Below are 16,031 nucleotides of genomic sequence, written 5' to 3' on the forward strand. Positions count from 1 at the left end.
GCATCATACTGTGTGTGGGGGCATCATACTGTGTGTGGGGGCATCATACTGTGTGTGGGGACCGTGGGGAGCATCATACTGTGTTGGGAGCGGTTGATCGAGGTGAAGGGCTGAATAAGGAGCAGATGGGTTTGTTGCTTTGTATAATCTTTATAAGAAGCGGTAGATTCTGTGGTCCTTATTCGCGGCTTCTGATCAGATCACAGGTTACAATCTCAGCTGTCCGCCATTAATATAAGGTGACTTTATGGAGCAGAGTTACGTGGAGTCGGTTTTGTCCCCCCCAAGAGTCAGGGCTTCACATGTTAGAGTAACGATGTAACGGACCCTCAGCTGTGAGCAGTGTCGGGTCGGGGGGTGTTCAGCACTGACTATGGACAAGGCTGAGGTTTGCTGGGGGACGTGTAATATTCGGATATTTCATCCCTGACATGATCAAGGACAATACAGCAACTACGGGTCATAACACGAAAAAAAGCTCCGCGGTAAATATCTGTCTCCGTCACTCGCGTGTGACCACAGCACGAGGCGGCGACTGTGATTTCTGAGAACAGGAGGAATCTCTGCGCGTCCTGGAAGATCGAAACTGGAATCAGGAAGAGCTCGATCCTCACGTTCCTTTCTTCTGGTCTTGGTATGTTCCTCGTGGGTCTCGGCGCCTATCTTTGGGTCTCGGCGCCTATCTTTGGGTCTCGGCGCCTATCTTTGGGTCTCGGCGCCTATCTTTGGGTCTCGGCGCCTATCTTTGGGTCTCGGCGCCTATCTTTGGGTCTCGGCGCCTATCTTTGGGTCTCGGCGCCTATCTTTGGGTCTCGGCGCCTATCTTTGGGTCTCGGCGCCTATCTTTGGGTCTCGGCGCCTATCTTTGGGTCTCGGCGCCTATCTTTGGGTCTCGGCGCCTATCTTTGGGTCTCGGCGCCTATCTTTGGGTCTCGGCGCCTATCTTTGGGTCTCGGCGCCTATCTTTGGGTCTCGGCGCCTATCTTTGGGTCTCGGCGCCTATCTTTGGGTCTCGGCGCCTTTTATAATAATGTAATATAATGGAATCTTCCGCCCTTTTCCTCCAGACTTTGTGCCCAATTCTTTAGGAGCTGATTTAATTGTTTTCCTGTTTTGTTTTTCCTATGTTGAAGTCTTTGTTCTCTGTCCGTGGTTTGCTGTTTATTTTCCTAGTTGTGGCTCTTTAAAACCTTCCATCTCTTGGAGAAGCATTTTATTTTGTAAAATTATTAGAGCAAAATTAATCAGGAAAATAAAAAAAAAATGATCTGGAGCAGAAGCCGGAATTACACACAGCGTGTAGGAGCGCGTTCACACTGTCGCCATATAACAGAGAAAACCTAAGAAAGAAACAAACTGAGCAAATGCCCTGCAGAAAGGAAAGTCATCGTCCATATCAGCAACATCGGACACTCAAGGACACTGTTTTTGATAAAAAGTGACTCGGTTGATTACAGAGAGTGTGCGTCGGCCTGGAGAGAGTGTGCGTCGGCCTGGAGAGAGTGTGCGTCGGCCTGGAGAGAGTGTGCGTCGGCCTGGAGAGAGTGTGCGTCGGCCTGGAGAGAGTGTGTGCGTCGGCCTGGAGAGAGTGTGTGCGTCGGCCTGGAGAGTGTGTGCGTCGGCCTGGAGAGTGTGTGCGTCGGCCTGGAGAGTGTGTGCGTCGGCCTGGAGAGTGTGTGCGTCGGCCGAGTCACTTTTTCCAGAGTTTTTCATGTGAATTCTTCAAGTGTTTTTAATCCATTTAAAGGGAAGGTGCCACGTTTTTTTTATTTTTGTATTAATAATAGTGATTATGAAATCAAGTGTTTTTTAATACAAAATTAAAATCACTGTTTATTTAGTTTTTATTTAAATCTACTTTTTCTGAAGCACTGGGGGCGGCCATCTTGGATCTGATATGAGTAACGACCGTCACTCACCTCCTTTATGGCAGCGTCCGGGGCATTGGGTCTCATAGTCAGACTCCGACTCTATACTTAATACAGAAGAGCTCCCTGCTGTGACCTGGAGATGCCCCCACAGCAGAGGGAGGAGATAAGCGCCATCTTTGTGGAGCTCACGGCTTATGCTGTATGCTCCACTTTCCCCCTGTCACCCACCGGGATGGATGGGGTGAGTACTGGTGCCAGGCAGCGGTGATTGCAATGTAACTGATCCTGGTTGCTCCCCACTCTGCCGGTCACCCCGCCCCCGCACTTTGCCGGGCCCCCCCCCCTACCACTCCGCTCACCCCCCTTCCCCCGCATGTGGTCACCTCGGGCGTCTGCTGCTCACTGCTCTGTACTGTGGGTGGAGGTCTGAGGTGAGTGCATGCGGCTGGGAGTGGTGATCACAGCGTGACATCTATAGTGCAGTGCCGAGCTCAGACTGCAGATCACCCCTCCTCCTGCTCTGTCACCGCGGACCCTCCTCCTGCGCTGTCACCGCGGACCTCTGCTCCCGGCCGGCAGCACAGTGTATTGGGGCTTGAAGCACAGGGAGACGGTCAGCGAGCGGGGCACAGGGAGACGGTCAGCGAGCGGGGCACAGGGAGACGGTCAGCGAGCGGGGCACAGGGAGACGGTCAGCGAGCGGGGCACAGGGAGACGGTCAGCGAGCGGGGCACAAGGAGACGGTGGAGCATTCTGCAGCTGGCCTTAGTGACACTTTAGACATATTAGGATCACTTTGCAGTCACCAACTGTGAGGCAAATCCCGGGATATGAAGATGAATTATGACTCCAGTCATAATCCCTCATCCCTCCCTGGCAGTGCCCCCTCCCTTCTTGTTCTCAATGTCCAGCATCTGTGAAGGTGTTACACCTCCATGGCCATCTCCTGTGATATGGAGATGAGATGATGTGGGGACAATGGACACAGGATGACTCCCTGCCGTGACCCTGTAGTGGGGGCTGCTAGCTAGTTAGCAAGGCTATGGAAATAGCCAGACAGAACGACTCCAGTAAAAAATGGTTCATATCTCGCAAGCCATATTTCCGATAAATATGGCAACCATAAAAATGGTGTCTCCGCATGCGGACGATGCCGGCACACCCTTTTTATGGGAGCAGGACATTGGGAAATGCCCCAGGCGTGATATCAGCCAATGGGGAACTGGCAGACAGGTCATGAGTCCCCTCGTTCTGTAGCTAAATTCATAACTGTCACAATGAGAGCATTGGCGTCCGCCTACGACGCTCCCAGGCAAAGTTATGGCCCATATTCCATGTTGTGGATTGTCCATAACTCCAGCCAGGGGTGGAGCAGTGCTCCCTCTGAGGTCACTAAGGTAGGAGGGGACCTGGATTTGCCCAGGTTGATAACCCTACTTCGGCCATTTTCCAGTGTTCTTTTCGCTGGGGGCACGTGTAGGAAACATCTGTGGGAAGGATCCTAGAAACCTGGGTACAGCGCCCCCCTGTGGCCAGACGCAACAAGGTAACTGCTGGAACTGTGTATGCCTGTTTGTAACCCATGCTTTGATTGTAACTGTACTCTGACATATGTATATTCTGTAGATTCCCTATTGTATATATTGTAGTTTCTAGTGTGTTTTAGGCTGATTAAATTATATAATTAATCTTGGGCTGTTCTGTTATCTCGATCTTGAATCCCACGTCTGTGTGTTCGGCTAATAGTTACCGTGAAGCGGTTGGTTGCAGCGAGTTTGTGCCAAGGATTATTGTGGGGAGGCCAGTGAGATTCGGGGAGATTTTATATATTCCGCCCGTGGAGGTCGGGGGAATATATACCTTACTCTCACCGGGGACCCTTCAATAATCGGCATAAGTAGTATAGCGGCCTCCTTGCTTATTGTCGGGCAATTCCATAATTGGCCTGACTATAAGAGGGGCGCTAGAGAGCGCGTCACGTGCTCTGTCTGTCGGTCGGGAGGTATAAAGGAGGGGTGGCCCCCACTTGTTACCCCCCGATTGTGACGTACTGGTAGCCAGCGCGGGGGATTTCTGAGTGACCCCCCCGGTGGTTTGTGACATATTGGTGGCATAGCGGTGGGATCGAGATAATAGTGTGTGTGAGTGTGAGACCCATACTCCCAGACACTAAAGACTGCCTGCAGCAGCTGTGGCTGCTGGGGTCTTCAGACTAGCTCAACACTAGAGTGTCAGAGTGCAGATACTGTAAGGTGTGTGGAGGCATCAGGTGTCAGTTCTGTGTCAGTGACCAAAAGTCTGCAAGAATGGCTGATGGCACCAGGAGCAGAGCTATGCAACTGGCCAATGCTAAAGCAGGAGCCGAAGAGAGGGAGGACGGTGCTGTGGGCAGTAATGAGGAGGTTGCCCACGAGTCCTCCAGGAGCTCGACGCCAGAAAACCGTTCTGCAGAGGACAGCGCACAAGCTGGCAATTATGGACAAGATGAGGAGCAGCTCACCCAAGGGTCCTCAACGAGCCAGATGCCAGCCCTCCCGCTCTGCAATGGACAGTGAATCACCAGGCTCCGCAGCGGGCCGCAGATCACCACGTGCCATTCCACCGAGCCTGGGAGGCTCGGATAGCCTTCTTCAAATGGCTATGGCCCTTCTCCAGGCTGGAGACCAGGAGGGCTACAAGGGACTCCTGGCAGAGCGCAGGGCAGAGCGGCAAGCAGCGCGTGAGGCTGAGGCTGCGGAGCGGCAGGCAGCGCGTGAAGAGCGCCAGGCAGAGCGTGACTACCAGCTGCAGCTAGCTCAGCTCCGGCCCTCATCAGCCACACGTGACCTTCAAGACACCAAACTTCCAAAGGTCCGTGTTGAGGACTTCCCAGTGCTGGAGAAGGATGGAGACTTGGACTCTTTCTTGACTGCTTTTGAACGGACTTGCTTGCAGCACCATCTGAACAAGGACCAGTGGGCCAAATACCTGACCCCCCGTTTAAGGGGTAAGGCCCTGGATATCCTTGGGGACTTGCCTGCTGAGGCAGATCAGGGCTACGACACCATCAAGCGGGCCCTGATCCAACAGTACAACCTCACCCCGGAGTCCTACCGCAAGAAGTTCCGGAGCCTACAGAAGGGACCAAAGGACTCCTGGGCTGACCACAGGCGGGCACTTGCCCGAGCTGCCGACCACTGGACCCAAGGCCTGCAGCTTTCCACCGGACCGGAGATCCTGGACTTGTTCATCACGGAGCAACTCTTGTGGAACTGCCCTGAGGATCTCCGCCAGTTCATCCGAGACCAGAAGCCAAAGGGGTCCACGGCTACAGCTGCCCTGGCCGATGACTACACCAACAATCAGGCTCCTGAGGCCAGGAGAGCGGCCACCAGCAGCACCTGGAGAGGGGGTAAGATGAACTCTGCGACTGCCCCACCTGCCCCTAGACTGCAGGGGGTGTCCCCCTCAACTCCCCTCTCCAGGCCCGTGGCAGAGCCAAGACGGTGCCACCAGTGCAACCTACCTGGACACTTCAAGGCCATGTGCCCTCAGCGTCCCAAGGCCCCGGCTCCGTCCCCGTCCCAAGGGCCGCCCAAGGTGTATTGTGTGGGTGGGGGTGGTGGTAGGTCCCTGGACAGCTTCCAACCTGTCACCGTCGGCCGGTCTGTGACCATAGGACTGCGAGACAGCGCCTCGGAGGTGACTCTGGTGCGGCCTGAGATGGTGTCCCCCCAAGACTTGATCCCTGGAAAAACCCTCGCTGTCTCCGGGATTGGAGGCACTGACCCGGCGCTGCCTGTTGCTGACATTTATGTGGACTGGGGCGCAGGGCGGGGGGTGAGGGAGGTGGGTGGTAACTGATCGGATCCCTGCAAACGTGCTACTTGGGACAGATTTGGGGCAGATAACCTCCCAGTTTGGGCCCCAACCAAGGGCTGAACCTTCAGCCAGTACTGACATGCCTCCGGACAATGTTAATGTGTTATCTATGAATGATGTAAGGGAGGAGGGAGTGAACTCTGATATTTCTGCTTGCACAGACACCATAGACACACACGCAGCTGCAGCTGTGACAGGAGGGGAGGGGGTCAGAGAAAGGTGTGACAATGCCTCTACAAGTAACCAGCCTGTGAGCTGGGATCTGTTGCCCTCTGCAGGGATAAGCAGAGAGCAGGGTGCTGCAGGGGGAGGACCAGTGTGTGGGGTGGGGGCTACCACAGCAAATGTGGGGTCCCCAGAGATTTCACAGCGGGGTTCTGTTGCTGCAGGAGGGGAACAGGCAGGTGAGATTGGGGCCGGTCCAGGAGCGGAAGTGCTCCCAGGTAAGATCTCGGTGCATGGTTCCCCCACAACCGGGGTGTCAGGAAGCCAGGTAGGTCTGCCTGAACCGGCGACTTGGTCAGGAACGGAGGAGGAGCAGGCACGACCCACGGTCGCAGCGGCTGTGGCCGCTGTCACCCGCAGTGGGAGTGCTGGAAGCCAAGGGGCCTCCCGGAGGTCCGATAGCTCTTCCCCTTCTGACCAAGTGGCAGCCGAGTCAGGTGGAGGCCAGGACACAGGTCCCGGGGTACTGACTGAAGATGTGACAGTCTCGTCGATTCTGGCCACATCTAGTCAGGGGTTTCAGGCAGCGTTAGAAGCTGACGACAGCCTGAAAGCTCTTAAGGAGCAGGCGGCACAGCCTCCCTCGGACTCGGACCCGGAGCGAGTGGTCTGGGACCAAGGACGGCTGTACCGGGCCACGGTCCAGCAGGGTTCACCGGAGGCGTGGCCCAGGGACCGACAGTTGGTGGTACCCTATCCGTTCCGGACGGAGTTGTTGCGGATCGCACATGAGATTCCGATGGCCGGACACCTAGGGATCGCTAAGACCAAGGCCAGGTTAAACCAGCATTTCTACTGGCCAAAAATGGGGGCCGATGTGGCTGCCTACTGCCGTTCGTGTGAAACCTGTCAGAGAGTGGGGAAGGCGGGGCCACGCCCCAAAGCCCCCCTAGTATCTCTGCCAATCGTCGATGAGCCTTTCAGGAGGGTGGCTGTGGATCTGGTCGGCCCGCTGGCCATCCCCAGCAGCTCCGGGAAACGCTTCCTACTGACGGTAGTGGACTATGCCACCCGGTACCCAGAAGCAGTGGCCTTGTCGTCCATTCGGGCTGACAAGGTGGCCACCGCATTGCTGGAGATTTTCTCCCGAGTGGGTTTTCCCCAGGAAATGCTCACTGACCGGGGGACCCAATTCATGTCCCAGCTGATGGAGGCCCTCTGTAAGCAAGTCCAGGTGCGACATCTGGTGGCCAGCCCGTACCATCCACAGACTAATGGCCTGTGCGAGCGGTTCAATGGCACCTTAAAGCAGATGCTTAAGATGTTGGTCGACTCCCATGGGCGTGACTGGGAGCGGTATCTCCCACACCTGTTATTTGCTTACCGGGAGGTTCCACAGGCCTCAACAGGATTCTCACCGTTTGAGCTCCTGTACGGGCGACGTGTGCGGGGGCCCCCTGGCTCTGGTGAAAGAGGCTTGGGAAGGGGATTTGGCCACCCCTGGAGTGTCGGTTATCGAGTATGTCATGCGCTTCCGGGACAAAATGCAGGCCTTGACGCAACTGGTACACGACAATATGGCTCAAGCCCAGGCCGATCAGAAGCGTTGGTACGACCAGAACGCTTGTGAGAGGACCTACCAAGTGGGTCAAAAGGTGTGGGTACTGGTCCCCCGTACCACAGGACAAGCTTCAGGCAGCCTGGGAAGGCCCATACCTCGTGTACCAGCAGCTCAACCCTGTAACGTACCTGGTCACCCTGGACCCTGCCCGTGGAAGGCGGAAGCCCTTCCATGTGAACATGATGAAGGCACATCATGAGCGGGAGGCATGCGCACTCCCCGTGTGCAACCTGCCCGAGGAGGGAGAAGCGGAAACCCTCTTGGATATGCTAGCCCAGGTTAGGGCAGGCGGATCCATTGAGGATGTGGAGGTTGGCCACCAGCTCTTGGAAGACCAACGGTCCCAGCTGTGGGCCACCCTCCTCCCCTTCCGGGGGTTGTTTACCAACCAGCCCGGAAGGACTGACTTGGCTGTCCATCACGTGGACACTGGGGATCATCCCCCGATCCGGCGTTCAGCATATCGGGTCTCCCTGGAGGTGCAGCAACACATGCGCCAGGAGATTGACGAGATGCTGAAGCTGGGGGTGATCCAGGCATCCAACAGCGCTTGGGCCTCGCCTGTAGTCCTCGTCCCTAAGAAGGACCGAACCACTCGGTTCTGCGTGGACTACAGGGGGCTCAATGCGGTCACGGTCGCCGATGCGTACCCAATGCCACGCATCGATGACCTGCTCGATCAGTTGGCCGGGGCTCAGTACCTGACCATCATGGATCTGAGCCGGGGGATATTGGCAGATCCCCCTGACTCGCAAGGCCAGGGAACGCTCTGCCTTTATTACCCCATTTGGACTGTACGAGTCCACGGTGATGCCATTCGGGATGAGGAATGCCCCTGCCACTTTCCAGCGGATGGTCAACACCCTGCTCAAGGGACTTGAAGGGTACGCGGCCGCGTACCTAGATGACATTGCCGTCTTCAGTCCCACCTGGGAGGACCACCTAGAGCATCTAGCACAGGTGCTCAGGCGGATCCACCGGGCAGGTTTGACCATCAAGCCGGGAAAGTGTCAGCTGGCCATGAGCGAGGTCCAGTACCTCGGTCACCGGGTAGGCGGGAGAACACTGAAGCCCGAGCCTGAGAAAGTGGAGGCCATCGCATCCTGGCCCACCCCCAGGACCAAGAAGCAGGTGATGTCCTTCTTGGGGACCGCTGGGTACTATAGGAGGTTTGTTCCATGCTATAGTAGCCTGGCAAAGCCCTTGACGGACCTCACCAAGAAGAAGCTGCCCTCTGCAGTCGATTGGACAATGGACTGCGAGACAGCCTTCCGGGCCCTAAAGGACGCCCTGTCCAGCCCGCCCGTGCTACAGGCAGCCGACTTCACGCGGCCGTTTGTAGTACAGACCGACGCCAGTGACTTCGGCCTCGGTGCGGTGCTCAGCCCGGTGGACTCTGCGAGCCAAGAGCACCCAGTCTTGTACCTGAGCAGGAAGCTGTTACCAAGGGAAGTTGCCTATTCCACGATGGAGAAGGAGTGCCTGGCCATAGTGTGGGCCCTGCAGCGTCTGCAACCCTATCTATACGGGCGCCACTTCATCGTGGAGACGGACCACAATCCCCTCAGCTGGTTGCACACCGTCTCTGGGACGAATGGGCGATTGTTGCGATGGAGCCTTGCGCTCCAGCAATACAACTTCACCATTCGCCACAAAAGGGGCCGTGACCACGGTAACGCAGACGGGCTGTCCCGACAAGGAGAGGTCGCGGACGGGCGCACGGGGGAACACCGGAGTGTGCTGCCCCCTAGCGCCCTCAAAAGGGGGGAGGTGTGAGGCAAATCCCGGGATATGAAGATGAATTATGACTCCAGTCATAATCCCTCATCCCCTCCCTGGCAGTGCCCCCTCCCTTCTTGTTCTCAATGTCCAGCATCTGTGAAGGTGTTACACCTCCATGGCCATCTCCTGTGATATGGAGATGAGATGATGTGGGGACAATGGACACAGGATGACTCCCTGCCGTGACCCTGTAGTGGGGGCTGCTAGCTAGTTAGCAAGGCTATGGAAATAGCCAGACAGAACGACTCCAGTAAAAAATGGTTCATATCTCGCAAGCCATATTTCCGATAAATATGGCAACCATAAAAATGGTGTCTCCGCATGCGGACGATGCCGGCACACCCTTTTTATGGGAGCAGGACATTGGGAAATGCCCCAGGCGTGATATCAGCCAATGGGGAACTGGCAGACAGGTCATGAGTCCCCTCGTTCTGTAGCTAAATTCATAACTGTCACAATGAGAGCATTGGCGTCCGCCTACGACGCTCCCAGGCAAAGTTATGGCCCATATTCCATGTTGTGGATTGTCCATAACTCAAGCCAGGGGTGGAGCAGTGCTCCCTCTGAGGTCACTAAGGTAGGAGGGGACCTGGATTTGCCCAGGTTGATAACCCTACTTCGGCCATTTTCCAGTGTTCTTTTCGCTGGGGGCACGTGTAGGAAACATCTGTGGGAAGGATCCTAGAAACCTGGGTACAGCGCCCCCCTGTGGCCAGACGCAACAAGGTAACTGCTGGAACTGTGTATGCCTGTTTGTAACCCATGCTTTGATTGTAACTGTACTCTGACATATGTATATTCTGTAGATTCCCTATTGTATATATTGTAGTTTCTAGTGTGTTTTAGGCTGATTAAATTATATAATTAATCTTGGGCTGTTCTGTTATCTCGATCTTGAATCCCACGTCTGTGTGTTCGGCTAATAGTTACCGTAAATCGGTTGGTGGCAGCGAGTTTGTGCCAAGGATTATTGTGGGGAGGCCAGTGAGATTCGGGGAGATTTTATATATTCCGCCCGCGGAGGTCGGGGGAATATATACCTTACTCTCACCGGGGACCCTTCAATAATCGGCATAAGTAGTATAGCGGCCTCCTTGCTTATTGTCGGGCAATTCCATAATTGGCCTGACTATAAGAGGGGCGCTAGAGAGCGCGTCACGTGCTCTGTCTGTCGGTCGGGAGGTATAAAGGAGGGGTGGCCCCCACTTGTTACCCCCCGATTGTGACGTACTGGTAGCCAGCGCGGGGGATTTCTGAGTGACCCCCCCGGTGGTTTGTGACACCAACAAAATGGCTCCGCACTGTGATCCTTAATTTAATCTTCCTTTTATCCTTTTGGAAACCCCCAGATCAGGAGGGTGAGGTGACATCACACACAAAGGAGAGCAGACTCCGCCCACTTTACTGCAGCTGTAATGTGAGCTATTTCTACAGTGGGATTTCTGCAGGATTTCAGCAGCTGCTCCCCCTAGTGTTTAAGAGTGGAAAATATCAAACTTGTAATTTATTTGTTTTTATATTTTTCTCAATTAAAAACAATTTTATTTAAGCAAAACCATTAAAACATTAATACTTTTATATTTTTTTTCAGTTATTGAAACAATTTTTTCTTGTACAACACCTTCCCTTTAAACCGAAAGAGGAAAAAAACAGCCCCATGTAAAACATCCAAATCCCATATCTGATTGCTCCGGTGGGAGATTTCCTGCACACTCTTATCCTGTATCTCACACAGCTGAGAATTTGTTGCAGTGTGTCGTGATGACTGGATACAAATGCAACAAACCCTCAGCTGTGAAGTGTGTGTGTGTGTGTGTGAGGGGGGGGGGGGGGGGGACCGCACTGAATGTAAACAAGGCTGAGGTTGGGGACTCCGTGATTGCACCACACATTTCAGTTTCATTTTTGCTTCCTGTGACCGGATATTTTTAGTATTTCAGGCCCCCTCCCTCCCCCCCCCCTCCGCCCCCTCCGCTTCCCCCCCCGCCGGTGACCCCCGGAGTCTCCTGATCAGCGGAAATCAGATTCCTCCACAGAACTAAAGATCATGGCGCAAATATCCGAAATCTCCAAATACAAACACCACAGAACCCAAACACCCGAGAAATAATGATTAACCTTCTCCAGAGGCTCCAACACCAAATACTGCACTGCACTGTCTGTATACCCGAGACCTAGATCTGAGAATCCACTACAAAAGATAAGCGCGAGGAGAAAATCAACAGTGAACAAAGGATCAGAGTCCAAAAACCTACAGAACACGAAAAACAGGCGGCAAAAAAGGAAAAAAAAAATCTATAATACCGCCCTCTATATACAAGAATATAACTACTATAATACTGCCCCTATATACAAGAATATAACTACTATAATACTGCCTCTATATACAAGAATATAACTACTATAATACTGCCCCTATATACAAGAATATCACTACTATAATACTGCCCTCTATATACAAGAATATAACTACTATAATACTGCTCCCTATGTACAGGAATATAACTACTATAATACTGCCTCTATATACAAGAATATAACTACTATAATACTACCCCTATATACAAGAATATAACTACTATAATACTGCCCCTATATACAAGAATATAACTACTATAATACTGCCCCTATATACAAGAATATAACTACTATAATACTGCCCCTATATACAGGAATATAACTACTATAATACTGCCCCTATATACAGGAATATAACTACTATAATACTGCCCCTATGTACAAGAATATAACTACTATAATACTGCACCCTATGTACAGGAATATAACTACTATAATACTGCTCCCTATATACAAGAATATATCTACTATAATACTGCCCCTATATACAAGAATATAACTGCTATAATACTGCCCCTATGTACAAGAATATAACTGCTATAATACTGCCCCTATGTACAAGAATATAACTACTATAATACTGCCCTTATGTACAAGAATATAACTACTATAATACTGCCCCAATATACAAGAATATAACTACTATAATACTGCCCCCTATGTACAAGAATATAACTACTATAATACTGCCCCCTATGTACAGGAATATAACTACTATAATACTGCCCCTATGTACAAGAATATAACTACTATAATACTGCCCCTATATACAAGAATATAACTACTATAATACTGCTCCTATGTACAAGAATATAACTACTATAATACTGCCCCTATGTACAAGAATATAACTACTATAATACTGCTCCTATATACAAGAATATAACTACTATAATACTGCCCCCTATGTACAGGAATATAACTACTATAATACTGCCCCTATGTACAAGAATATAACTACTATAATACTGCCCCTATATACAAGAATATAACTACTATAATACTGCTCCTATGTACAAGAATATAACTACTATAATACTGCCCCTATGTACAAGAATATAACTACTATAATACTGCCCCTATATACAAGAATATAACTACTATAATACTGCTCCTATGTACAAGAATATAACTACTATAATACTGCCCCCTATGTACAGGAATATAACTACTATAATACTGCCCCTATGTACAGGAATATAACTACTATAATACTGCTCCTATGTACAAGAATATAACTACTATAATACTGCCCCTATGTACAAGAATATAACTACTATAATACTGCTCCTATGTACAAGACTATAACTACTATAATACTGCTCCTATATACGAATATAACTACTATAATACTGCCCCTATATACAGGAATATAACTACTATAATACTGCCCCTATATACAAGAATATAACTACTATAATACTGCCCCTATATACAAGAATATAACTGCTATAATACTGTTCCCTATATACAGGAATATAACTACTATAATACTGCCCCTATATACAAGAATATAACTACTATAATACTGCCCCCTATATACAGGAATATAACTACTATAATACTGCCCCTATATACAAGAATATAACTACTATAATACTGCCCCCTATATACAGGAATATAACTACTATAATACTGCCCCTATATACAAGAATATAACTACTATAATACTGCTCCTATATACAAGAATATAACTACTATAATACTGCTCCCTATGTACAAGAATATAACTACTATAATACTGCTCCCTATGTACAAGAATATAACTACTATAATACTGCTCCTATATATAAGAATATAACTACTATAATACTGCCCCTATATACAAGAATATAACTACTATAATACTGCCCCTATATACAAGAATATAACTACTATAATACTGCCCCCTATGTACAAGAATATAACTACTATAATACTGCCCCTATATACAAGAATATAACTACTATAATACTGCTCCTATATACAAGAATATAACTGCTATAATACTGCCCTCACACTGTTCCCGTCTTTCTCGGCAGCTATGGTCTCGGTGGAAGATGATGCTTTGGACGAGGTTTCCCTCCATGATGAGGACAGTGTGGAGTTCCGGGTGTTTATGGCCTATGCACAGCGTAATATGTCAAAAAGTAATTTCCAAGATCTGTTGAGACAAAATTCTGCGCTGAAGAATAATGTGGCCTGTAACGGGGACGGACGAGCGGTTACTGACCTCACATCCGCGTCTCCGAAGAAAAAGAAGAAAAGTCTCCGCCGGAAGCTCACCCCAAAATGTCTGCGACCCCAGAGAGACAAGCAGAGGGTCGCCTCCGGGGCACACGGTGGGTGCAAGGTGTTTACTCTTCTGTCCGCGATAAAACCTTCATTATAAGTCACAGGGGCCCCAGAGCTGAGGGGCTACCCCCCAACCCCTCCATACAGGGCACTGCCCCCTCCTCTGCACAGGCTCCTGCTCAGTGCTACCCCCCAACCCCTCCATACAGGGCACTGCCTCCTCCTCTGCACAGGCTCCTGCTCAGTGCTACCCCCCAACCCCTCCATACAGGGCACTGCCTCCTCCTCTGCACAGGCTCCTGCTCAGTGCTACCCCCCAACCCCTCCATACAGGGCACTGCCCCCTCCTCTGCACAGGCTCCTGCTCAGTGCTACCCCCCAACCCCTCCATACAGGGCACTGCCTCCTCCTCTGCACAGGCTCCTGCTCAGTGCTACCCCCCAACCCCTCCATACAGGGCACTGCCCCCTCCTCTGCACAGGCTCCTGCTCAGTGCTACCCCCCCAACCCCTCCATACAGGGCACTGCCTCCTCCTCTGCACAGGCTCCTGCTCGGTGCTATCCTCTGACCCCTCCATACAGGGCACTGCCCCCTCCTCTGCACAGGCTCCTGCTCGGTGCTATCCTCTGACCCCTCCATACAGGGCACTGCCTCCTCCTCTGCACAGGCTCCTGCTCGGTGCTATCCTCTGACCCCTCCATACAGGGCACTGCCTCCTCCTCTGCACAGGCTCCTGCTCGGTGCTATCCTCTGACCCCTCCATACAGGGCACTGCCCCCTCCTCTGCACAGGCTCCTGCTCGGTGCTATCCTCTGACCCCTCCATACAGGGCACTGCCTCCTCCTCCTCTGCACAGGCTCCTGCTCGGTACTATCCTCTGACCCCTCCATACAGGGCACTGCCCCCTCCTCTGCACAGGCTCCTGCTCGGTGCTACACCCTGACCCCTCCATACAGGGCACTGCCCCCTCCTCTGCACAGGCTCCTGCTCGGTGCTATCCTCTGACCCCTCCATACAGGGCACTGCCTCCTTCTCTGCACAGGCTCCTGCTCGGTGCTATCCTCTGACCCCTCCATACAGGGCACTGCCTCCTCCTCCTCTGCACAGCCTCCTGCTCGGTGCTATCCTCTGACCCCTCCATACAGGGCACTGCCCCCTCCTCTGCACAGGCTCCTGCTCGGTGCTATCCTCTGACCCCTCCATACAGGGCACTGCCTCCTTCTCTGCACAGGCTCCTGCTCGGTGCTATCCTCTGACCCCTCCATACAGGGCACTGCCTCCTCCTCCTCTGCACAGGCTCCTGCTCGGTGCTATCCTCTGACCCCTCCATACAGGGCACTGCCCCCTCCTCTGCACAGGCTCCTGCTCGGTGCTATCCTCTGACCCCTCCATACAGGGCACTGCCTCCTCCTCCTCTGCACAGGCTCCTGCTCGGTACTATCCTCTGACCCCTCCATACAGGGCACTGCCCCCTCCTCTGCACAGGCTCCTGCTCGGTGCTATCCTCTGACCCCTCCATACAGGGCACTGCCTCCTCCTCCTCTGCACAGGCTCCTGCTCGGTGCTATCCTCTGACCCCTCCATACAGGGCACTGCCCCCTCCTCTGCACAGGCTCCTGCTCGGTGCTATCCTCTGACCCCTCCATACAGGGCACTGCCCCCTCCTCTGCACAGGCTCCTGCTCGGTGCTATCCTCTGACCCCTCCATACAGGGCACTGCCTCCTTCTCTGCACAGGCTTCTGCTCGGTGCTATCCTCTGACCCCTCCATACAGGGCACTGCCTCCTTCTCTGCACAGGCTCCTGCTCGGTGCTATCCTTTGACCCCTCCATACAGGGCACTGCCTCCTTCTCTGCACAGGCTCCTGCTCGGTGCTACCCCCCCCAACCCCTCCATACAGGGCACTGCCCCCTCCTCTGCACAGGCTCCTGCTCGGTGCTTCCCCCTGACCCCTCCATACAGGGCACTGCCTCCTTCTCTGCACAGGCTCCTGCTCGGTGCTATCCTCTGACCCCTCCATACAGGGCACTGCCTCCTTCTCTGCACAGGCTCCTGCTCGGTGCTTCCCCCTGACCCCTCCATACAGGGCACTGCCTCC

The 16,031-nt window shown here is 52.5% G+C and overlaps 1 protein-coding gene across 3 annotated transcripts in view; it reads left to right on the forward strand.

Moving 5' to 3' along the window:
* The window catches only part of BCL2L14 (BCL2 like 14), a 37,457-nt gene that overhangs the window by 6,671 nt on the left and 14,755 nt on the right, over window positions 1-16,031 (forward strand). For all 3 annotated transcript variants that reach the window (XM_075343551.1, XM_075343552.1, XM_075343550.1), the window contains exon 2: window positions 13,680-13,979. In XM_075343551.1, the coding sequence (XP_075199666.1) occupies window positions 13,682-13,979 (298 nt within the window). In that variant the 5' untranslated portion in view covers window positions 13,680-13,681. The remainder of the gene's footprint in view (window positions 1-13,679; window positions 13,980-16,031) is intronic.

Source organism: Anomaloglossus baeobatrachus, chromosome 4 (genome assembly GCF_048569485.1).
Source record: "Anomaloglossus baeobatrachus isolate aAnoBae1 chromosome 4, aAnoBae1.hap1, whole genome shotgun sequence".
Taxonomy (NCBI): Eukaryota; Metazoa; Chordata; class Amphibia; order Anura; family Aromobatidae; genus Anomaloglossus; species Anomaloglossus baeobatrachus.